General features: G+C 42.9%; 6 protein-coding genes across 12 annotated transcripts; 2 read left to right on the top strand and 4 right to left on the bottom strand.

Annotated features, from left to right (window-relative positions):
* Positions 1–6942: 6942 nt before the first annotated feature.
* Positions 6943–10698, top strand: LOC116196096. Of its 3 annotated transcripts, none has more exons than XM_031525640.1 (2): positions 6943–7313; positions 8152–10698. In XM_031525640.1, the coding sequence occupies exon 2, from the start codon at positions 8260–8262 to the stop codon at positions 10420–10422; it is 2163 nt and encodes a 720-aa protein (XP_031381500.1). In that variant the 5' UTR covers positions 6943–7313; positions 8152–8259; the 3' UTR covers positions 10423–10698. The 3 variants fall into 3 exon arrangements, with proteins under 3 accessions (XP_031381500.1, XP_031381501.1, XP_031381503.1); XM_031525641.1 differs by having other exon boundaries at positions 6952–7319; XM_031525643.1 differs by having other exon boundaries at positions 6953–7117.
* A 277-nt stretch (positions 10699–10975) lies between these two features.
* LOC116196097 (PLASMODESMATA CALLOSE-BINDING PROTEIN 5-like) lies at positions 10976–12449 on the bottom strand. Of its 2 annotated transcripts, XM_031525645.1 has the most exons (4): positions 12309–12435; positions 12179–12278; positions 11836–12087; positions 10976–11275 (listed from the first exon to the last, which is right to left on the bottom strand). In XM_031525645.1, the coding sequence occupies exons 2-4, from the start codon at positions 12252–12254 to the stop codon at positions 11241–11243; spliced, it is 363 nt and encodes a 120-aa protein (XP_031381505.1). In that variant the 5' UTR covers positions 12255–12278; positions 12309–12435; the 3' UTR covers positions 10976–11240. The 2 variants fall into 2 exon arrangements, with proteins under 2 accessions (XP_031381505.1, XP_031381504.1); XM_031525644.1 differs by lacking the exon at positions 10976–11275 and having other exon boundaries at positions 11432–12087; positions 12309–12449.
* A 763-nt stretch (positions 12450–13212) lies between these two features.
* LOC116197913 lies at positions 13213–13878 on the top strand. Its single transcript, XM_031528187.1, has one exon. It carries the CDS (start codon positions 13217–13219, stop codon positions 13790–13792), a length of 576 nt encoding a protein of 191 aa, XP_031384047.1. The 5' UTR covers positions 13213–13216; the 3' UTR covers positions 13793–13878.
* A 445-nt stretch (positions 13879–14323) lies between these two features.
* On the bottom strand, positions 14324–14692 carry LOC116194035. The gene has a single exon (XM_031522757.1). It carries the CDS (start codon positions 14690–14692, stop codon positions 14324–14326), a length of 369 nt encoding a protein of 122 aa, XP_031378617.1.
* Positions 14693–15526: 834 nt separating this feature from the next.
* LOC116195726 (pentatricopeptide repeat-containing protein At5g65560-like) lies at positions 15527–19637 on the bottom strand. Of its 2 annotated transcripts, none has more exons than XM_031525043.1 (3): positions 16367–19637; positions 16048–16198; positions 15527–15896 (listed from the first exon to the last, which is right to left on the bottom strand). In XM_031525043.1, exon 1 carries the CDS (start codon positions 19305–19307, stop codon positions 16527–16529), a length of 2781 nt encoding a protein of 926 aa, XP_031380903.1. In that variant the 5' UTR covers positions 19308–19637; the 3' UTR covers positions 15527–15896; positions 16048–16198; positions 16367–16526. The 2 variants fall into 2 exon arrangements, with proteins under 2 accessions (XP_031380903.1, XP_031380904.1); XM_031525044.1 differs by having other exon boundaries at positions 16048–16195.
* Positions 19638–20088: 451 nt separating this feature from the next.
* LOC116195727 lies at positions 20089–22706 on the bottom strand. Of its 3 annotated transcripts, none has more exons than XM_031525045.1 (4): positions 22399–22706; positions 21698–21765; positions 21276–21468; positions 20089–20683 (listed from the first exon to the last, which is right to left on the bottom strand). In XM_031525045.1, exons 2-4 carry the CDS (start codon positions 21749–21751, stop codon positions 20553–20555), a joined length of 378 nt encoding a protein of 125 aa, XP_031380905.1. In that variant the 5' UTR covers positions 21752–21765; positions 22399–22706; the 3' UTR covers positions 20089–20552. The 3 variants fall into 3 exon arrangements, with proteins under 3 accessions (XP_031380905.1, XP_031380907.1, XP_031380906.1); XM_031525047.1 differs by lacking the exon at positions 22399–22706 and adding an exon at positions 22252–22392; XM_031525046.1 differs by lacking the exon at positions 22399–22706 and adding an exon at positions 22085–22391.
* Positions 22707–23227: the final 521 nt, after the last annotated feature.

The raw sequence follows: 23227 nt of genomic DNA, 5'->3' as shown, positions 1-23227 counted from the left end.
TGTCAAACTTGTCTTCCTTGAGAACCCTGACTCTAGCAGATGCTCAAGTCCACGGCATCTTCTCGGACAGACTTTTTCAGTTACCAAACATGCAGCACATTGATTTGGCCTATAACAGTGATCTCAACGGGCACTTGCCCAAATTCATCTCTACCAGCTCCCTTCAGATGCTGCGTCTGCGTTTCACAAATTTCTCCAGGGAACTACCAGCTTCACTTGGTAATCTCCAATCACTGCTCTCATTAGACTTGAGTTCTGCCCATTTCGAAGGGTCGCTGCCACAGTCCATAGGAAACCTTCATTCTCTGAATTACCTCAACATAGAAATCTGCTCGTTCTCAGGATCGATTCCGTCTTCCTTCAGCAACCTCACTGAGCTCACCTACTTAAACGTTGATTCAAACCAATTCTCTGCTGCAAAACTTGAGTCGTTATCCTGGCTATGGAAGCTGGCCAAGGTTAAACGCTTGAACCTTAAGAGCGTGAATTTGCTAGGTGAAATCCCATCTTCATCCGAAATTTGTCCCGACTTGTGTCCCTGGAATTGGATGGCAATGGGCTGAATGGCTCAATTCCCCCTCAGCTGATCAACTCTTCCCAGCTTACTGGACTACATCTCAGCAATAATCAACTCTCCGGTTGCATCCCATCGTGGTTATTGAATTTGACTCAATTAACCATTCTTCGCCTCTCAAACAATATTTTTCATGGCCCAATACCAGCTTCAATCTCTCAACTCCAAAATCTCAAATTCATTTGGCTAACTGGGAATAATTTGGGTGGTACCATTGAGCTCAGTACGTTTCTCCTGATCAAAAGCTTGAGCGACTTGCAGGTGTCAGGGAACAACCTCACTGTCCTGTCTGAAACCCAAAGCAACATCACTCTCCCTTGACTTATTGCTCTTGGGTTGAGTTCATGCAATTTGAGTGAGTTCCCGAGCTTTCTGAAAGATCAGGAGCAGATGGTCTGGCTTGACCTGTCGAACAACAATATACGTGGAGAAATACCCCGATGGATATGGAGCATGAGCACCTACAATCTTGTGTTCATGAACCTTTCACAGAATTCCTTTACGGGATTCGGGCAGAATCCGCCAGTCCTCCTGTGGAAGAATCTTCTCCTGTGGAAGAATCTTCTCACTCTAGACTTCTCATCGAACTTGCTCCAGGGATCAGTCCCCAATCCACCACCATCAGTTCAGTCGTATCTACTTTCCAACAACAATCTCACAGGGGAATTCCCGCTGTCGGTCTGCAATTTGAGTTCTCTGTTCATACTTGACTTGTCCTTTAACTCCCTTAGCGGCATGCTTCCTAGTTGCTTAGGCAATATAGTAATTTTCTCTTGGTACTGAATCTTCAAAGCAACAAATTTCATGGAACCATTCCTGAATTCCTCAGTTGTGGGAGCTGACTGAAGATGATTGATTTCATCCAGAATGAATTCCAAGGGAGGTTACCGAGGTCGTTGGCCAGTTGTTCAATGCTGGAGTTCATCAATTTCGGGAATAATTGGCTCAATGATACATTCTCCTCTTGATTAGAGTCTCTTCAAGGGTTACAGGTGCTCATCTTGCGAGCAAATCACTTCCATGGTGTCATAGGGAGGCCTAACTCTGGTTCATCTTTCCAAAAGCTGCGCAATTGACTTGTCTCGCAATTCCTTTACGGGCAGCTTACCCCAAGAGTACTTCCAGAGTTGGAACTCCATGAAAGTCATCAACTGAATGATGCGCGAGACCCCATATATGCAGCAACATGTACAGTTGAGTCAGTATAGCGACCACATAGTCGTATACAACTACTCCATGAAGATGATCAATAAGGGCCTCGAACTATATTACCCAAAGATATTGATCATCTTCACAGCCATAGATCTTTGCGGGAACATGTTTGAAGGAGAGGTCCTGGACATGATCGGTGACTTGAAGGAGCTTCACTTACTGAACCTCTCAAACAATCTTCTCACCGGCCAAATTCCAGTCTCTCTGGGAAATGTCAGAGCACTTGAATCACTGGACCTGTCATGAAACAGGCTTTCCGGGGAGATCCCTCAGGAACTAAGTAGACTCAACTTTCTTGCGGTCTTTAATGTATCCAATAACGATCTGATTGGCCCGATACCGATAGGGAAACAATTTGAGACTTTCCCAAAGAGTTCATTCTAAGGGAACGAGGGGCTCTGTGGAGACGTTATATCAGAGAAATGAGTTGATACAGAGATAGAACGTCCAGCGAAATCTCCGTACATGGAGGAGGATGAGGACTCGAAATGGTGGATCCAGTTTGACTGGGAAGTTGTTCTGATTGGGTATGGGAGTGGATTAATTTTCGGTGTGGTCATTGGCGCTGCCTTTCTTTCAGAGGGACAGGGTCATTTTGCAGCAATCCTCATGAAGATGCAGGGACATAGGACAAGATGGAGAACTACAGCACAAGGTCATTAGAACTGAATTTGATCAGAAGTGGTAAGAAGTATTATACAGCTTTTTTTGAAATTAGTCTGTATTTTAGCTTTTCTGCGCCTTTTTTTATCATCGGCTGAGTATTGCTTCCAGTGATAGCCGGTGGATCAACAGATTAGATCAAGTGATGTTGTAATTTTATTTTGCTCTTGATGTACTGTACTGATACGTAAATTAAATGTTATTCTGCATCAGTTTCATCACTAGGGTCTTCTTATGTTGCTGCAGCCTCCGTCTGTAGATTCTGCAGAAACCTCAGTAGTTGGTATCTTCAGTGGACGTGCCTGCATTTTTCCTCTTTTACGAGCAGCTTCCTCATTGCCATGTTTGCTTCAGCGGCACCTCATTCCTATCCCAAGACTGAATCTTGGAAGCTCAAACATACCCACGAATCACATACCTAAAAACTCAAGTAGGATTGAGTTTGATAAGGACTGATGGGGGCCATGAAGTTCCACTCGATTAGCTCGCAGTTAGCGTTCCTGCCCTATCGACTCATGCCGTAGCGTTTTCCATGTTCGTTCCCCTTCAGAGGCTGGGTCCGCATTGCAGATACTTACTTCAGTTACTCCCAGCTCAATCTTGATCTCTCTAGTTCGATCTTCTCCGCAAACCGAGTTGGTTTCACTTGATTCGTCATGCTGAGAGGGGGAAGTATATCCTATTCGTGATTGCTCAAACTCAGGAGCCAGTCTGAGAGGCCAAGTGAACTCTACCTTGTTACAAGGCACAACTTCTAACGAGAGGGAATGATCCGATGCATTTTCCTGAGAGATCATTGTATAACTAGAACTTGACAATACTTCCGTGGAACTGTGTATACTCTTGATCTGACATCAAACTTGTCACAGGGACCACTCCCGATTCCACTTGATTCATTCGTATCTACTCTCGACAACTCACTCACAGGGAATCTACGGAATCTACCGGCCTGGACTTGCAATTTGAGTTCTCTAATCACCCTAGACTGTATTTTTAACTGCCTTCCATTCATACAGATGGTTCCTACCACGACTACTCCATGGCGATCATCAATAAGGGCCTCAAACTTTACTATGCCAAGATATTGGATGCCTTCATATCTGTTGGGGGCATAAAGCCTGCCTTCGATAAGATCAACCGGTAACCATCATGGTCCATAATCTAACAGGTCCATTTGTAAGGGCTATAAGTGTGGGGGCATAAAGCTTGCCTTCGATAAATCCAACTGGCAACCATCAGGATCCATAATCCAGCAGGCCCATTTGTAAGGGCTATAATCCCACGACGCATATGAGAGATGTCCGGCCCCTCCTTTATCCCTATTCCATCAGTCTATATAAGGTAACGCACTCTTTTATGTGAATCATTATTATCAGTAGCTCTCTAAGTCATTACATTTCGAAAAGTTCTAAGGATTTTTAGTAAAAACAATAATTTTTTAAACGACTCATTTTGTTTGTCACTCTCCAGGAAAAATGTAAGACACGACACTCTAGACAGATTCTCTCCACCTTACCATATTCCCGGGGGTTGACTTAATCATCGGAGGGGGAATCCGGAAACACCTTCCGACCTCCCTTCCTTGTAGGCACCCGGAGCCAGAGTCACTTGTGGACACAACCCAGCACTAAGAAGATCATGGACTTTTCTCCCCAACAATATCCATCGATCTTTCTGGAAATCCCGGAAGTCATTGGAGAACTGAAGGAGCTTCATTTGATAAACCTTTCCAACAATCTCCTCTAGGAGCTCATTCCATGGGAACGAGGGATTGTGCGAAGTAGCTATATTGAGGATAAGGGAAGAATCAAAGATGGAGCCTGCAGGAACTCCAACCCCAGAAGAGGGTGAAAACCTGGGTTTGTGGTTCTAGTTTGACAGGAGAGTTGTTCTTACGGGGTAGCGAAGCGGATTGGTAATCAAGGCCGTTACTGGAAGTGTTCTTATATCTCGCCACCGCTGTTGGCTTGCAGCAATTATTGTCAGGGTGCAGGAATATAGAAGAAGAAGGCGGAGAATCATGGGTTGGTTGTTATATGTGCTCTTGCTATACGAGACAAAGGTTTTTTTTTTTTCCCCCGCGCTCGAGTGTCTGTGCGATGTTAATCGTATCAGAAGTAGTAAGAGGTAGTGATAGATGCTGAAGCCATAGGGCAATAGTTCGATATGAAGCCATGCAGACATGTTCCATCTTGGATGAATATCTGGCTTGGCCGAAATCCATGCATGGTTCGGTCCATCTCGACAGGGATGGTTCGATATGAAGCTATAGGGCAATAGTTCAACGAGACCAAAAGGATTAAGCGCGTCGTTTTCTTGGATAAATAAGCATTATGCTCATTTTTTATTAAGCGGGGAAATTTTCTATCTTAGTGGAGCAGAATAAACATAAACATATAAATAAATAAATAAATATAAATAAACAGGTGTAGTTGTATATTGGGCCAGACTATATATTTATGAGAGAGAGGGGGGGAAAAGGGTGCTAGACTAGAAAAATGATTGGAAGCTAGAAATGTATGCAGGATATTTATTAGGATGGAACCACCAAAAACTCAAAATAAATAAACAACTAATCAAAAGCATAATAAAATAAAAAACTTAAAAAATATATATAAAGGTTACTTGCAAGATGGGTAAAATATCATCGAAAGAAAAAGTGGATTCAGAGGAAGAAAAAAGGGGGGAATCTTTAAAAAAGAAAAAAAGCTAAATAATGGATAATAACAATGAACGAATACAATGTCGATATTCTTTTTATATATGGTAAGCTGATATATGCACGCAGTAATATCAATCAAAGCAATTCGAATATTTGAATTCAAAGGATATAGAGATTGCTGGAAATAATAATAAACCCTTGAAAAAAGATAAGCTTCTTAGAATTTTGGAGAGGGGACCATATGTTCTGCAAGAAATTTATAATAAAAAAAAAAGAAGAAAGAAAGAATATGTAACAAGATTATATTTTAATGAATGAAAAAGGTTCTGAACTAAAGGGGCCATGACCTCCACTCTTTCCTTAAATCCAACCTGTAATAGATAAATATTACATTTTCCAATTATATGTCCCGAAATATCTATAATATAATTGGCAATAATCATTATTATTATTATTATTATTATTATTATTATTATTATTATTATACTTTACACTAAAATAATTCAACATCTATAAATTAGTATGCGCTTACATAATTTAGATAATCATATTCTAGATTATACATTATTTTCATAGTAATTATAGTTGAATTTCAGGCGGATAATTGCCAATGGACATTATGCAATCAAATGCTTGAAAGATTTTTTATTATGATTTGGCCAAAAAAAAATACAGACAAATTTTTCAACTCGATTATCATGTAATGATGCAGAATGGGTGTTATTACTTTGGTGCGTCGCATTTCTTGGCATTGATGTAACTCTAGGCGCATCAAGAAACGTAATTTATATAAAGATTTATAGTTTAAACTAATTATGCATGTGTTAAAAAAAAAAGCCATGAAGATATTGAAAAATTCACGGGCAAAATAAAATGGTGGCAATGTTAGATGATTTGAAATTACATATTTTTGTCTGTCCTTCTTTATAGGGTAAGGTATTAAATTTACCCTGTCCTTGCCATTAATTGTGTCCGATGCCAATGCAGCTGAGCTTCGGTTTTGTATGATTGAGCCCCACCTTAGTTGCCTTTTTTCCCTCAACAAATTTTTATTCCCCAAATTCTTTTTTCTTTTCTCTCTTTTTTTTTTGGGGATAAGTGGTGATTTGTTCCCAACTTATCTTTTCCTTTTAAATGAAATCCAAATGAATACATACAAAAAAATATTAATAATATAATAAAAATATGTACTTTTTCGATGAGACCATGGCATGTTATTTCACCACTAATAAATTCTCAAGCAAAACCTTTTTCTTTTTAAATTAAATAATATCAAAATAAATAAATAATGAAAAATTCATACAATAAATAATAAAATATTTTTGGATGAATAAATAATAATATTAATAATAACCTATATAATAAATAAAATATTATATTATATTTTTTTTTCTTGAGATCATGAGTGTCATCCATTCAATAACTAATCCCCACTTAAAAATCAGCTTGCCTTGGTATAAAGTGCTTACTCTGACTTTCGAATTTGTGTACTGCAAGTAATGTGTGTCTACAAACACCGTCTGCAATTCAACTCGTGGTTAAAACAAAAATATTTTTAAATGGGAAAATAAAATAGGATCATCCCTCAAGTTTACAATCTATCTACCCCAATCACCATCTTCAGCATTCTCGATGAACCCGGCGTATCAAGCTCGAAGGCGTATGACAGTGCGGCGGCGAGACACAATGTGTCTGGGCTCACACGCGCCGGAAGCACGGAGAAGCCGCCGTACTACCAAACACCGCCCTAACCAACAGTAGTAACGGGCACCCACCCGGCGCATTTTAGCGGCGGCGACCGATTAAAAACTATTAAGCACCCCGTTTACTTTCACTGAATCACATAATAAAACTTTTCTTATTTTTATTAAAAAAAAAAATTTCCTTCATTCACTCTCTTTACCCTCTCAAAAATCCTCCTCATCGGCGATCGGCCGGAATCTCCCCGATTCCTCGCCGCCGGCAATCTGGGCCCCATCCACCCGCTGCAGAGGCCTCTGATCTTGGTACGGAGTATCTCCCTCCCCTGTCGTGGGCTGTGAACAGTAGGTGGTGGTGGGGAGAGAGTGTTGGGTTCTGTGTTTTTATGGTACAGTGAGTTGGATTCAACAGAGGATTCCTAGCCTCGCCTAGATTTGCTCGACCTCCGGGAGACACGTGGCGATCTGGGCCGCCGTCGGTCGCATTTCAGCTCAAATCTCAGTGAGTGTGAGCGAGCTCCCCACTCAGTTTCTTTTATGGTTCCTCCCCCACTCGCCATTAATTTCTGCTCTTTGAGCTTCGTTTGAGCTGAATTAGGGTTGAATCGATCCCGTCTCAGCTGGCTTTCAGCTCGGGAGCTCGCGATTTGCTTCTTAGCCAGCTTGGAGCGTTAATGCGAGCTTTAATTTCCATGTTGATTCTGATCTTTCGGGGTCAATTTTGATCTCGTGCTTTGATTTCCTAGGGTTTCCTACACTTCATCCTCAGCTCAAATCTTCTCCGAGTTCGACATCATCAATAGTTCCTAGATACTCAATTTGGGATTTTTTTTTATGGGTTTTAATGGGATTTGAGCTGACACAACAGAGTGTTTCTAGGGTTTTCTCAAGCTTCTGAAATTGGACATGGTTGACATTATACTTTGATCTGAACTCCGCTGGTCATTTACTGTTGCATCTTTCCTATAAAGATTTTTCTGTTTTCTCCTCCTTTTCAAATTTGATTATTTGATGACAATTCTTGATTTTACCTTCAATGTCAGAGAATAAACAAAAGGAAGTTTGAATTTAACTACTTTCTTTTCTTGGGGTCGTTGTTGATTTGACTTACAGCAATTGATGACTTTCCTTTCGTTTCTTAACTAACGCAATTGACTGAATCCGAGTTCTGTTGGTCGCAAATGGAGTCGGGAATTCAATTTCAAGATTATAAGTGATGATATATTGAATACATAACTCTTCCTGTTGTTTTCGCGACGAGCAGTCAATTCAATCCCAGGGATAACTGTCTTGTAGAGCTTGAGATCGTGACCCCTGAATATCCTCTGAATTATCTGCAGGCATGAAGATGTGGCTCTTTACAGGAGCTCCGCTGCTTTCGCCCACGAGCAAATTAAGCTGATAACTGTTTATTCAACCGAGTTTCATTGTGGTGACTGCATTAGTAAATGGAAACAAACAAAGATGAGGCTCTCAAGGCAAAGGAGATTGCCGAGAAAAGGTTTGCTGAGAGAGACTTTGCAGGTGCAAAAAGCTACGCATTGAAGGCAAAAAAGCTGTGGCCTGGACTGGATGGTATATCTCAAATGGTGGCCACGTTCGAGGTATATACGGCCTCTGCACTGAGAGTCAATGGCGAGATAGATCACTACTCGATTCTTGGATTAAAGCCCTCTGCGGACAAGTATGCAGTGAAGAGGCAGTACAGGAAGTTGGCCGTGTTGCTTCATCCTGACAAGAACAAATCTATGGGAGCTGATGGGGCATTTAAACTGGTCTCCGAGGCTTGGACTCTGTTATCAGATAGTGCTAAAAGAAGCTCCTACGATCGCAAGAGAAATCAACAGCAGACTAGTTTGGTTTCTCAGACAAATCTATCTGCAGTTCATACTGCTGGGGTCCCGGGCCATAGTAACTTATTCAACACATCAAGCTCTCAAGGAAGACTGGATACTTTCTGGACCGTCTGCACCTCCTGTAAAGTCCAGTATGAGTATCTCCGAAAGTACGTGAACAAGAGGCTCTCATGTAAGAACTGTCGGGGCATTTTCATCGCTGTGGAAACTGGAACAGCCCCAATTAATGGTTCTTTCCCGTATTGTCCTTACACATACATGCCCAGTAACGGATTCCCAAACCATGGGTCTGAAGGCGTCCAATATGTCACGACAAGCACCACATATTACCCCGGTAACGGGGTCGCGGGGTATCATTCTGGGCAAGGTTACGAATATGTCTCAAACATGTCCTTCCAGTGGAGCTCTCACTCTGCAACTTCTGCTGTGATTGTGGGCTCTAACGGGTCCTCTTCTGCAGCTGCTGGCCCTGTTTACCAGGGCAATGGGAAACTTTTCAGAGCTAATAAAGACAGGTCAGGTTCCAACGGGAGGCAGTCAAACAGAAGTACTCTGATCGAGCTAGCCCCGTCACCTGTAGACATTAACGGATCATCGGGAGCTAATAAGCCTGGTAGGCCCGATAAAAGAAGAAAAGTAGTTGTGGGCGCTGACTTTAGAAACGGGTCTGATGGAACAGGAGTGAAATATTTTCCAGAAGCGGGACCAGTCAATGGGAATTCAAACGTGTGGCATGAGCCTAAGCTCTCTGTCCCGATTGAGCTTCCAACTCGGCGGTGCTCTGCTGTCCCAGCATTTGATGCAAGAAAATTGTTGATCGAGAAGGCGAGGACAGAAATCCGGAAAAAGTTGGAAAATATCAAGAAAGCTGAGGCGGCTGCTGCTGCAGCTGCTGCAGCAGCGGTAGCAGCTGCAGTGGCTGCAGCTGCGGCTGCTGTCAAAGAAGAAGAAAAGGCTCAGCAGTCCCAAGCAGCTCCTGTGGCCCAGAAGGGAGACAATCCTGGTCACCACTCAAAAGCAAACAGAAGTGGGCCAGTCTCAATAACTGTCCCCGACCCAGACTTCCATGATTTCGATAGGGACAGATCAGAGGAAAGCTTCAAGCCAAAGCAAATATGGGCCCTGTATGACGAAGAGGATGGGATGCCCCGACTCTACTGTCTGATTCGCGAGATCATCTCCATGAAACCCTTCAAGATCCTTATAACTTACTTGAGCTCAAAATCTGACAGTGAGTTTGGAGCAGTCAACTGGTTGGACTGTGGGTTCACCAAATCATGTGGAAATTTTAGGGCATACAACTCCGATGTGATCGAACAGGTCAACATTTTCTCTCATCTATTGAGCAAGGAGAAGGCAGGCAGGGGAGGCTGTGTTCGGATCTACCCAAGAAGCGGGGACATATGGGCCGTTTATCGGAACTGGTCTCCTAAGTGGAACCGATCCACGCCACCCAAAGTAAGGCACCAGTACGAGATGGTTGAGGTTGTAGACGATTACAGTGAGGAGCTTGGTGTGTGTGTTACTCCGCTTGTGAAATTGGCAGGTTATAAGACAGTATATCAGAGGGACAAGGACGCCCTTCGGTGGATCCCGAGGAGAGAGATGCTTCGGTTCTCTCACCAGGTACCTTCTTGGTCGCTCAAGGATGAGGCTGGGAACTTGCCTGATGGATGCTGGGATTTGGACCCGGCTGCAACACCGGATGAGCTGCTTAACGGTGGGATCGACATTGAAGTCGAAGTTGAGGCTTAACACGAGTCTAGATCGAGGAGAAAGGTAGCAGAGGATTTTGTTTGGGACGGGACCCTTATTTTACCATTCTTTAGACAATTCTTAGGTCTAACTGTACAAATATTTCACACTTGGCTTAAGCGAAGCCACTGTAACATTATAACCCCCCATTTGGATGATTCTAGGGAGGGTTTAATGTCTGCTCCATTAATGTCTGCGTTTCCGATTCCGAACCTGTTGGAACTTTGATCTGGATTTAACGATATCTAAATTACAGGTGACATATCCTCTTCGAAATGGATGCTGCATTTAATTGTCTTTTTTCGATTACCCGTTTGCAGACAGTACCTCTTCGGTGCAGTGTCCCGGTTTACTCTTTTTGTTATTTTGAGTCATGTGAGTTGCCGGTCTCAAGAGCTGTCAAAGTTCATAGGGCTACTGTTGCGACACAGGCTCCTGTCAAAAATCAAGATCACTCATTACAAAGTCGGACCATGGTAAGAGAAGAATGTGGGACTCTGGAAACTTGATAGATGCTATCCGGATCGAATCTCGGATCTGTTATCCAATCCCCAGCTGTTTAATACTCAAGGCTTACTGATTGAAGTTTTCATATTCGAACCAGCTGCGACACTGTATGCTTACAAATGTAACGCCTTTTTCACCAGATTGCCCTTTCTTCCATCTTTCAGGCAAAAATTTCTCCGAGACTACAGGAAAAAAGAAAGGGACAGAACAAAATCACATAATTGGTTGGGGACAAGGGACAATCGTCTTTCCTTTGTTTCTTCTCTCCCCAACTCTTTGATGTGGACTGCTTTCTTGATTTGCCGATTGGGTCAGGGAAGGTAGCCATAGTGGCAAGAATCATGGCCTGAAGAGAAAAAGAACATTTAAGTGGCAGTTAATAAAACCCGAACTTCAGTGGCGACATGCTGAAAATTAATCCCTTCTCGCATCGATTCGTAGAATAAAGTATGCTCCTTTCTTCTTGAACACAACAGTGCTCAATCCAATCAAGTACTTCACATGCGCCAATAGCTGTTATTGAATTATCACATTGACCATCAAGTGTAAGAAGGGAAATTCAGAGAAGAAACAATAAAGATATACTAAATTATGTGTGAAGCCACAGATACTGCCATTCAGATCTCACAGGGCAACCACTCCCAAGGCACATGACATGGGACCTGTCTGCCCTTTTGACATGCATGTGATCCTGCTTCATGGGCATTGGATCGTGAAACTCTCCCGACACGCATCCTCAATCCATCCAAAAAGTCGAAACCGCGTTTTGTGAAACTTTTCCAGCATTCTCTCATCTTAGTTATGATTATGATCATGATTTTCGAAGAAAAGTAGAAAGCAAAATGTAGATTGTCCCAGAACGTCAATGTCAATCTAGGAAAAAAATGCCATGTATGGAGTTCATACTGGCGTTGAGCTCGGTGATCATGGCGGCGCCTCGGAAGAAGCAGGACCCGCCCCTGTTCTTGAAGCGCTGGTAGTAGCTGTTGAAGGCATAGGACGCGTGGGCCCTCAAAGTGTTAGGGACGTAGCAGGGTCCATTCTCCTGTATGTTGCTGCAGTCAGCTCCTCCTTGCCCGCAGGCCCAATCCAGGGCCGCCTGCAACTCGTCATCGGGGGTCTGCTCGTCGGCCACGCACCATTGCTCGAACTCTCCAGCTAAACACAATGGTTCCAATAACAGAAGATCAGAGTAGACCTTTTCATTATCCTTTTCATACTAAGTTTATTAGGCCGATGCGGTACTAACCTGCCTTGTTTGGAAACAGAGACATGGCCAAGAGCAGAGCAGCAGCCATTAGGAACCTCTGCAGGGCGACAGACATGTTTGAGAGAGAGAGAGAGAGAGAGAGAGAGAGAGAGAGAGAGAGAGAGAGAGATTGGGGTAGACGAAGAGGGAGGGAGCGAGCTATCCCGATGCGAAGTCTCTTCAGGGCCACAGAAGAGTCAAAAGTTTGGATTTATGGCTGTGCTGTGTAGAATATGAACAGATGGGGGAATCTGTGGAAAGGTTATAAATTATATGTGGGTTCCAGCTATAATATTTGGATTGGTTCCTCATTAATTATGTCAATTTGAGTAAACGGACTAGAAAAGCAAGCAGACGAGTCCAACGGGACTGTGATATGGTCCGGACATCCCGAGCCATTGACTACGGATATCGTTCGGAAGACGGAGCATGTTATTTAGTTCCAACTGGAGCAATACCTGCTGGGCCGATATCGGCTTAATCCCCCCAAGTCGGGCCTAACTATTTTTGTCTTGCCTGCTGAGCCCAACTGGTCCATGGTGACTCAGATGATGTGTGATCATGTAAACACGCGCGCGTGCGCGCATAATCATCATGTGTTGTGTATATCTCGAAATATCGTTGATTCGGCTCATTATCCTCGCATGACTACTAATGCGACCTCTTCTTCTAGTTACGACGGATGAACTGAAATACCAAGGAATGATCCAAATTATCTGTGCATATTTCTCATACTCATATAAATAGCGTATCGAGTAAAACTTAATAAAATGATATTCATGTGTCCATTAGATGGTCCCTGAGACACAGACCTGTGCAGTCAGTCTGGGTTGCATCTGCCTTTGTGGGATGCACTTTCCCTGTGCTTGAACTACCCACCAACTAATAACTTCCTCCTGATATGCATGGAATAAGTACATCGAAGAACCGCTCAAAATGCTATAAATTTCATTCTAAATCCAGGCATCTACGTATTGCATTCCCTGCTCACAAACACAGTAAATTCGGATGGCTTTATGGGTTTTAATCTTTCTTCCCATGGTTGTTCTCGCCGAGTCCCGACATGCCAATGCCATCAATCAGACCGAACTCCACAAGGCCATGGCTGACATGAGAGCGAGGTCCTACCACGGGTTCGTCATCCTCCTCAACATCCTAAACACGATCCCAGTTTCACTTCAACGGTCGGAGAAAACAACCTTTCTCATGCTCGATGACCGGGCACTGTCTGGAGTCTCACTCACCCGAAACAGTCTTCAGGATTTCATCCTCCGTCACTCGATCCCAAGCGGACTCTCCCTAAACGAGCTGATGCGGCTCCCGAATGGGACGCTAGTCCCATCTGGCATGCCGAAGAGGATGATCAGCATAACCAACAGGAGGAGAACAGGGCTGTTCGTGAACAATGCAAGGATCGTGACGCCAAACGTGTGTCTCAGTTCTGTGGTTAGGTGCCACGGGATTAGCTCTGAGATCAGGTTCAAAGATGCCATTAATTCATCCTCAGCTCAGCCCCTTGGCATCCCAAACACGAAGCTGAGAGGTTCGAAAACAAGGAAGCTGACGAAGTCATCTGCAGCTGCTAACCAGCACAGAATCACCCGATTCAATTGATCTTCCAAACTTCCATCTTCTTTTAGTTGTAAACAAAATCATTTCAAATGATAGGAGTTTTGGCAGTTTCTATGTCAAGATCGAGGAGAGGCTTAACTGTTTGAACAATTAAAAAAGAAAAAGATTGACATCAGAAACATCTATATATCTCTGTCGTGATTTATCTAAACTTGGTCTGAAACCAAGAAAAAATCTCCAGTTTAATCACGTATCGAGAGAGTGCAAAGGCCTTCACCAAAAAATAATCGACTTGAACAAGTCAGTTTATACACAAACACCCACGAGTTAGATCAAAATCCGAAGATAACCTAAGCTTGTTAATTTTCATATCGTAAATCAGGTCATTTAACTTAGTCCAGTGCAATCGCGGATAACAAAGATGGGCGGATGATAGGCGACTTGTTCAAGCAACTTGTTTATGTATTCGTCCAAGATATTTGATACATATACATTCCGCGTTAGACTGATCTGCATCAGATGACTCATGCCAAACGCGTTAATATAACGTCGAGCAAAAACCATTTCTCCCCCTTAGAGATGAAGAGAAGTGTCAACATCAGAATTCTCAAAACTCTCACGGGGTCGTTTAGGCGAGGAACTCAGCTGGGTAAGGTTTTTCATGGCCCTTGGATCAATCAGGTGGCTCTGAGAGTTGAGGCCAAGAGAGAGCGAGAAGTCTTGGGGAGGCTGCCTCGTCTTCACCTGAGGTGGGAAGCAGAGCTTGTAGCGATCATCAAGATGTGCTGTGGAGTTCACTCGAGGTCGGAAAGTAGTCGGTTTCTGTTCGGTAAGCTCCTTTTCAACTCTCCTCTCCTTCACTCTCTCCAGCTCCCTGAATCTCTCCTGCAAAAGGGCAATGGAGGAGCTACTAACAGTAGGATCAGAACCCTTTTGATCCATCAAATGCAGGCTATGGTTCTATCAACCTGCCTTTCACGAGTAGGATGATGGAGCATGTGCATAAGAGAATGTGATGTTCTGATTCCGTATGATGTAATTTATGGATGAAGAATCGGCAGCACTGCAACAAAAGTCCAGGAAGAATGCTGCCACTTATACTGGAATGGACCCTCTAGAGGGAAGACGGGGCCAAAAGGAAGGCTCCAAAGACAGGTTGAGAGTAGCATATGTAGTTATGTTGAGGAGGAAGGCCGTAATTGTCGTCTAAGTGAAAGAGGCACGATGTGAGCTTCTTAGATGGAACAATGCTTTTGTATCGTTCTGTTGGGTCACACATAATATTTTGCTGTAGGATCTCATCTTTAGAACTCTAATGCCCTGTTTTGTTCTGCTTCTGTGAATGTTCAGCCAGGCAGAAAAGAATCGACTGAGGGACAGAGAGACGAGCATAAGGTATGAAAATAAGAAGGCCTCTTCCAGTACTAATTGTGGATGTTCAATCCGAAGAAGGTCGGTTTATACATCAAAACAGCAGAGAGAGCATCTGATGATCCTGACTTAGTCTAGACTGATTCGAACAGCCATTTAGACAGAAGAACCATCTGCACTTAAATCTGGGGTGTTGGATTCGGCCATAAGATTAAATCAGACAGTTCGCAGAACCTTCTACGGGCTTTTTCATGGTAAATGACAGTCCAATAAACGAGTAGAACTTCAACATCATCTCGATTCATTGTTTACGGCATCGGATGCTTAAAAACTTTGCAGAGCTCAAAGGGTTAACCTGTCTAATTTGGAAACACCGAGACTGCGACGGATTCCGCAATAATGTTAAACTGAACATCGATTCCCATATCATAGGCAAACACTTTTCTCACTCTGAAAACTTCTCTTTACAGCCCAGATAAATTCACACAATGTTGATCCTTATTACAGCATCATCGTATGGTATTGCAAGAAATATTTGTTTGTTGAGATCCACCAAATCAAATATTCCCGGAGATTTGGCCAAGAAAAAGAAAAACCATTCCCGGAGATGAAATGGTGCGACCCATCATCTAACAACAGTAGATACATCAAAATTCAATCTAGACTGTATTTCAAGAAAGAATCATTGTCGAGTATATAAGCTGTGCGTAAACATGGAGGAATCCTCGTTGTTAGGAATGCTCAAGAATGCAAAAAATCCAAGGCGGCTCTGCTCCTGCAAAATTACAACAAGCACATCAAATTCGTCGACCACAAAAATCCATTCATACTAAAGATCCCCAAGAAGATCAGTTGAAAACATTAGAGATTATCAACATAAAAACTGATAAAATATACATCGAACCATCCCTGCAAGTAATACTCACCAAAAATTGATCTCTCTCTCTTTCATGCGGGCTGAAGTCAATAGCTTATTGTTGCCTGTATTCAGCGAGCTTCCAAAACAAGTCTTGCAAATTCACCCAGATAGGTCTTCCAGCAAAATTCCGAAAGCTTTCCTTTCAACTTCAGGGGCTACTGGAGATAGAAAAATAATTACGTCGATCAGATAACATTAACAATAACAGACGCAAGCCACCAGAAGTGAAAAAGGAACGGAAAACTACGCCAAAAGAGACCATAAGGCAATACTTGGCAGCGACACTAACAGAAAGAAGAGGTGGTCAAGGTTTGGCATCTGCTCACCTCCTTGATGTGAAGCTGCGACTTTGCACAGGGAGAAAGATTCACTTACTCAGGCGGAAAAAAACGTGGCCCTGACTCAGTTCGACTGCGATTGTCATCTGAATTCCCATTCCATCTTTCTGAAGATACAATACTTCCAGCAAGTCACAAGGGGAGAAACTTAAGAACAATGGCCTTGCCTTAGAACTCTCAACCTATCAGCAATTTGCTCAGCTTCAATAGAACAATCTGCTTTGGACAATTCTCTGCCCAAAATCTCATATGTAAACAAGCTAATATTGCACTTCTCGGACTCCAAGATGTAAAGAAACTTCATGCAGAGATCTGAGTTCCCTTGTTTCAGCAACCCATCAATCAATATGGTCCAAACAATTTCATCCACATTCCACCTATTTTCAAGCATGCTCTTGAATAAACATTTACCCTCATCTATGCGGCCTACCCTGGAGAGAGCACAAATAAGTGCCCTATAAATAGTCAGACGAGGCTCAATCCCTTCATCAACCATTGAATCGAAGACTCTTAATGCAGGATCAACCTCTGACTTCTTGCAGTAAGCAACCAGTAGATTATAATAGGCATCTCTACTAGGAGACATACCTTTCTCTTTCATGTTTCCAACCAGCTGATCTGCCTCAGCAGACCTGCCTTCCCTACACAAGCCCATGACTAAACTAGTGTACGTATCAACTGTGGGTTCACATCCAATCTCAGACAGTCGAGTTAAGAGATGAAACACCATATCGATATTAACATATGTATCAACAGAGGTGGAACTATAAACAGTTTCATGTTGAGCCACAACCTTCTCCGAAACTAACTGATATTCCTTCTGCAAACCTTTCAATAACACGCCATATGTTCGGTAGTTTGGCACGGAGCCAGCATCCATCATTCGCTTAAGGAGCGAGAAAGCATGATCTAACTTACCGACCATTACAAAGCCGTCAATTAGAGAGGTGAAGGTTACAAGATCAGGAGCCACTCCTTTTTTCTCCATTTCATCCACCATTTTTGCTGCATCCTCAACCTTTCCTTCTTGGCACAGTCCATAGATGAGAGATGTGTAAGTGAATGAATTCGGAGGGCAACTTTTACTCTCCATTTCATGGAATATCTTAAATGCAAGGTCAACCCCTTCATTCCGGACAAGCCCATCAATCAAGGACGTGTAGGTTATAACATTTGGTTTCACTCCTCGATCAACCATCTCACTAACTAGCTTCTCTGCTTCTGAAAACTGATTCCCTCTGCTCAAACCACTAATTAAGGCATTATATGATTCAGTTATAGGGATACAACCAATGTTCTCCATCTTCTTGAATAAAGACAATGCCTCATCTATCTTCCCTTCCTTGCAGCAGCCATCAATCAAAGCAGTATAGTGAACATGATTGGGACTTATTCCTTGTCCCACCATATCTTGAAGAAGAGCATATGCTTCACCAAGCTTCCCACCTCTACAGAATCCAGTAATCAGTTCACCGTAGGTCCACTCATCGGGAACGCACCTTTGCTGCTTCATAAAATCCAGTAGTCTAACAGCATTACTCAGGTTTCCCAGTTTCACATATCCACCGATAAGAGTGTTGTACGTGACAACATTGGGAAATGGACTTCTTTTAAGCATCCTATCAAAAAGAACCATAGCCTTCTCCATATCCTCTGTACAGCACAGCCCTCGAATTATTTCATTATATGTCCGTGTGTTTGGCAAATATCCATTTCGTTCCATCATGCCAACAACTTTAATAGCAATATCAAACCTCCCATCCACACAAAGCAGATTTATCAAGGCATTGTATGTGATCGTATTTGGGATTAAACCCACCTTCATCATTTTATGAAACATTCCAACAGCCATTTCAATTAGCCCTGCCTCAGAGAGACCGCTAATCAGAGCCGTGTATGTCTGAACATTCGGGTGACAGCCTCTCTTCTTCATGCCACCAGCGAGCTGTATAGCTTCCTCCACACGTCCCTCCTCACACAATGCAGTGATGGGAACTGTATAGGTATACACAGTTGGTTTAATTTCTTTCTCAGACATTTCAGCGAGCAGGTTGAGTGCTTCATCCACCCGACCTTTCTTGCACAACCCATTAATCAGAGTCGAATAAGTAGCAGCAGTCGGGTCACAGCCCCGCTTAACCATCCTATCGAAAACCTCAAATGCTGAATCCACATTCCCATTCCTACAGTGCCCAAGAATCAAGGACGTGTAAGTGAATGCGTCGGGGATCATTTCATGCTGCGAAATCTTGCTGAAGATCAACAAGGCTTCTTGGACCTTCCCCTCCTTACAGAAGATGTTAACCATAGTATTGAATGTCAACAAGCTGGGCTTAACCCCTTCACTGAGCATCTGAGTATACACTTCCCGAGCTAAATCAACCATCTCAAACTTGCCCAATTGCAGCAAAAGAGTATTGTAACTATACAAGGTCGGACGGAATCCCTTCCGGCCGAGCTCATTCAAAAACCCGACTGCCTGCCTGAGCTCCAGCTCGTCCCTACTACCCTTAATCATCATAATCCTAACCCGGTCCAAGGGCATTAAAATTTGGTCCCGGATTAGCCTATTCAACATGGCCATGGCACAGCACACATCGTGCTTGTAGAAATCCCTACGAGAGATCCAGTAAAAAAACTCGAGAGCCTGCTTCGCGTTCCGGTGGGTGTCGAGGATTTCGGACACCTGGTGGGGTCTCAGCTTCGGAGTCAACCGGAGGATCTCCGGGTTCTTCTTCCATCGGGCGGCGGAGAGGATGTCGCTGACAGCAGAGACCAAATCCGGGTAATGAGGGGAGGGAGCTGGGGATGAAGAGGAGGAGAGGAAATAGCGACGCTTAATGGCGGCACGTGGTGTCTGCAGGAAGGTGAGCGCCTTGAGGGGCTGTAACATTGCGGCATGAATGATCGAAAGTCGTGCACTTCTCATATACGGCTCTGGTGTTTATCACGCTCCATTGGAGAGCTTCCGAGCGAAGGAGGCTCGATTGGTACGGTCGGGTACGTGGAGTCTGCAAGTCGTTGAACGTGGAGGCAACTGAGCCATGGCTGTAGAGACCAGAGAGAGAGAGAGAGAGAGAGAGAGATCCGTTGAAGGAGGACCTTTACTAGGGTTCTTTGAAGCCTCCAAATGAAGTATTTTTCCCTTTCTAGTCTCTTATTAAGTTAGCAGACTATCTTATGAACTGTAGATGCTAAGTTCGACTTCGATCGGTATCGTATCGTTAATATCTGATATTGCAGCGTGAACTTTAACTCAATCACAAGTTCATCCGGTACCTTAATCAATAGTTCGAATACAAATGGACTAGCCATTAGCCAAGGTTCCGAGCACAACCAGATTCTGGGATTGGATTCGAGTTTGGGTTAATCTCCATGTCACCAATCGACTCAACTCGACCAGGTTAGCACGTACTTTACCATCTTTAATGATCTCAATCCCCAATTTTACATCATCTTCGATTGACTCTTTACTTTCTCAATACGCCAGCACAACTTGGTAAAAGGATTTATTCTAGTTGGCGATCTTTGTTCTTGCTCACTTTCCAGTGAAGAGAATAGTCTCCGAATGTACACGACAGAAGAACAGTTCCAAGAATTTTCTCGGAAAAAGAATCCAGAGTATCAGTCATGTTTGAAGCTCATCAAACCTTGATGAACTACATGTAAGGCTTCCATAACGAAAGCAACATTCCACTTACCGACAAAACTCGGCATAACAAGCTTCAATTGCAAATTACATTTTATTATCTATGGAAAACTATAATTCTCCCAACAATCCTTAAGATGCCCACCACATCAGAAAGGAACCCGAAATGAAGCGGCATCGAGTATTTGACAACATAAGGATGGTAGTAAAGATCAACATATGGTCTTCGTGACATGACCTGCTACAGCACTCTCATATTTTAACATCCTATGCTTCACATATCGAAGAACAAGAAAGAACTAAACCGACAGAATGAAGCTATTCGTATTAATATTAGCAAGCTTGCATACCAGAGATGGATCTCCAAGGAAGAACCAACAAGCAGTACTGCGACGATAAAGTTGGCAAAAGAGTTCTTTTCTGCTACTTTCATTTCCCGTTCCGAAAAACCGAAGACTAAATGGAGGCGGCAAAAAAAAAACAGAGAGAGAGAAAAAAAACAGTACATATTATCTATATCTTACATCATGGTTCCAGCTTCAGTGAAACAACTCTCGACTGTCTGTTGCGCTTTGCCACCTTCACGAAGAATACTGATAGGCAAGAAGGGGCCCACCAGGGCCGACGGACCTTCTGCTCCCCTTTAAGGCATGCCACTACAAATGTCTTATGTCAAAAATATGTTCCTCTTTAAATATCAAAACTGCAATGAAATGGTGCAGTACATACATTATCCTCATTGAACGGAAGAAGGAATCATGATCTCAAGACAGAATTGGATTAGGTAACGGAAAGTGGGACTCAGAATACCCAAAAAGGAAAAGCGGTCATCATTTGAAAGGAATGAAAGTTAGCAAGAACATGCTCATCAGACATTAACGACTTTAGGTGGAAAGAGTGTTCCTCTCAGGTCACAATAACCCTGGTCTCAAAGCAGTCATGATTCGAGACAGAACTGGATTAGGTAACTAGTGCAGGCATCCATCAAACAAGTGGACATGAACAAATTTTCCTCAATGAAGCCCCCAACAGAAAATAGAAGTTCCAACAACCTCTGTGAAACAAATCTTATGCCCCTGGCTCATTGCAAGCAAGAGAATGGAAATCTTCACCAATTGCCTCATTAAACTTTTTGACTTGCATTTTCCGTAAAAAGTGTGAGTTTGGTACGATTCCACTACTCTCTGATTTAATTTGAATAGGGTAAATCATGCAAATCATAGAAGATGCAGAAAAGAAAGAGGGTACCTTTTATCCGCCGGAGCTCTTTACAGAGGGTAATGAAGTCTCCCCATTTCATGTGGCACCGTCTGATAAATCGAAGAATCTGTTCAGTGGTGAACATAGACATGCTCTCCAAGTACTCTCCATTGACGCCATTTTCCTTGAATATTTCACGGTAACTGCCCAAGTTTATATCCTCCAACCACAACCCAACATCCTATGCCATGAACATACATATGTAAAGTCAAATTAGAGAACCGCTTGGATCCTAGTTCAAGCCAAATTATAATAACTTAATGAGAAGTAGCTCATATTGCATGTAACAATGACTGTTCAGTCAGTCGATCATGAATGCTATGAACCTCTCAAAAGTCAATAATGATGGAAATTAGATCCCTGAGAGGTGAAACCCTGTAAGCAAACAAGATAAAGCAGGATTTGAGTACCTCGACAGTCCAGATGAAAAAATCAAGAGGCTCAGGTTGCTGTCCTTTGTTCATCTCCCAAGTAAATTCTACAGAGAGAACCAAACACCTTTAACGATAGAGTAGATAAACAAACAAGATCACAAGGTGTTCCGACGACTACCAATGGTCTCAAAACCATCCCAGGATCTAGAATACAAAAGCCAAGGCTCAATCCCAAGCGAAGGAGCCAGCTGAAAAGAACGCAACTTTGCAAAGGCAGCACACCCTCATCAACAGTGAAACAAGATCTCGTTCATAATGCGATTCTCATAGCAATCTCCATAGAATTTGCCCGACAATCAGGCAATAACCACAAAAATAAAATTCCCAACCAAAAAAAAAACAAGAAGAAAACAAAGCCTGGACCTGGACGATAAACAAACAGCGAAACGAGATCACGCAGACGCTGCGAAAATCGAACTTCGCCCGGAAAAGGGCCGAGAGCTGGGGGGAAGAATCACGAAATTCGAAGACCCACGACGAGTGCAGACAAGTTATGAAGAACATGAACGAGGGACAGGAACCGGACACACCGGGACTCAATCGTGGCCGGGTGCACAAGGAGAGCAAAAGGACAGAAACTTTCCGACAGATACACAGCCAAATCCCATTTCCAGTAACTCTTCAGCAAGCAACGGAAAGGGGGAAGAGAAAGGAATCGGGTACTTTTTTCTACTCACACTGTGAAAAGAATTGCAGGTAAAGTTTCCACATTTGAGACTGGAAAGCGCGCAGTGAACGAGAGAGGTGATGATGATGGAAGAAGAAGAAACGAGGAATAGGAAGAGGAGGACTTTGATTATTAACACAGTAAACGAACAAGTTTCTTTCCCCTTGTTTGTTTTTTTTTTTTTTCTTCTTCTTTTTTTTGTCCCCTCCGTATAGGGGGCGGGTAAGGGTTATCGCTCTTCAATGGAGGAGTGATTGGGGGCTGAGTGGGAGTGGGAGTGGGAGTGGAGGGGTCCATTCAGTTTCTGGTCTTTCCTTTTTGGCTCGCATTTGATTGCCTGTCCGTTTTATGTATGGATTCTTTCATTCCCTGTCTCGAAAGCAAAACGCTTCTTCTGGGGAGTTTTTACTTTCTTGGTCAACCTTAGCCTTTGCCTCGTGCCGACCAATCCGGTCGTGCCACCTAACATATAAAATCAAATCCAAATAATTCTCCCCTCATCATTAATTAATTAGTGAAATTGAGTCCGCAGGGTGAAGAAATTTCAGGGAAAGTTCAAAATAATTTATGATTTGCGTGGCAAATGGGTCAACGTGGCATTAAAAGGTTGTTTCCCACGCAATAATTTGATGGTAATTACAACATACTTTCAGAGTATTTCGAACTTTTAGTTCCGTTGCAAGGGAAAAAAAAATTATCTATTGACATAAAATGCAGCTTACCAAACTGTAATTGTATCTCGTGATTTCAAAAATTATTTGGTGGTTGAATTTTGGGCCGAATAAGCTCTTTACATCTCTATAGGCCAGCCAATAGTCCCAGTAATTAATTGTAAGACA

This window comes from Punica granatum, chromosome 2, assembly GCF_007655135.1.
Source record: "Punica granatum isolate Tunisia-2019 chromosome 2, ASM765513v2, whole genome shotgun sequence".
In the NCBI taxonomy this organism is placed as follows: domain Eukaryota; kingdom Viridiplantae; phylum Streptophyta; class Magnoliopsida; order Myrtales; family Lythraceae; genus Punica; species Punica granatum.
This window is presented reverse-complemented; position numbering and strand designations above follow the sequence as displayed.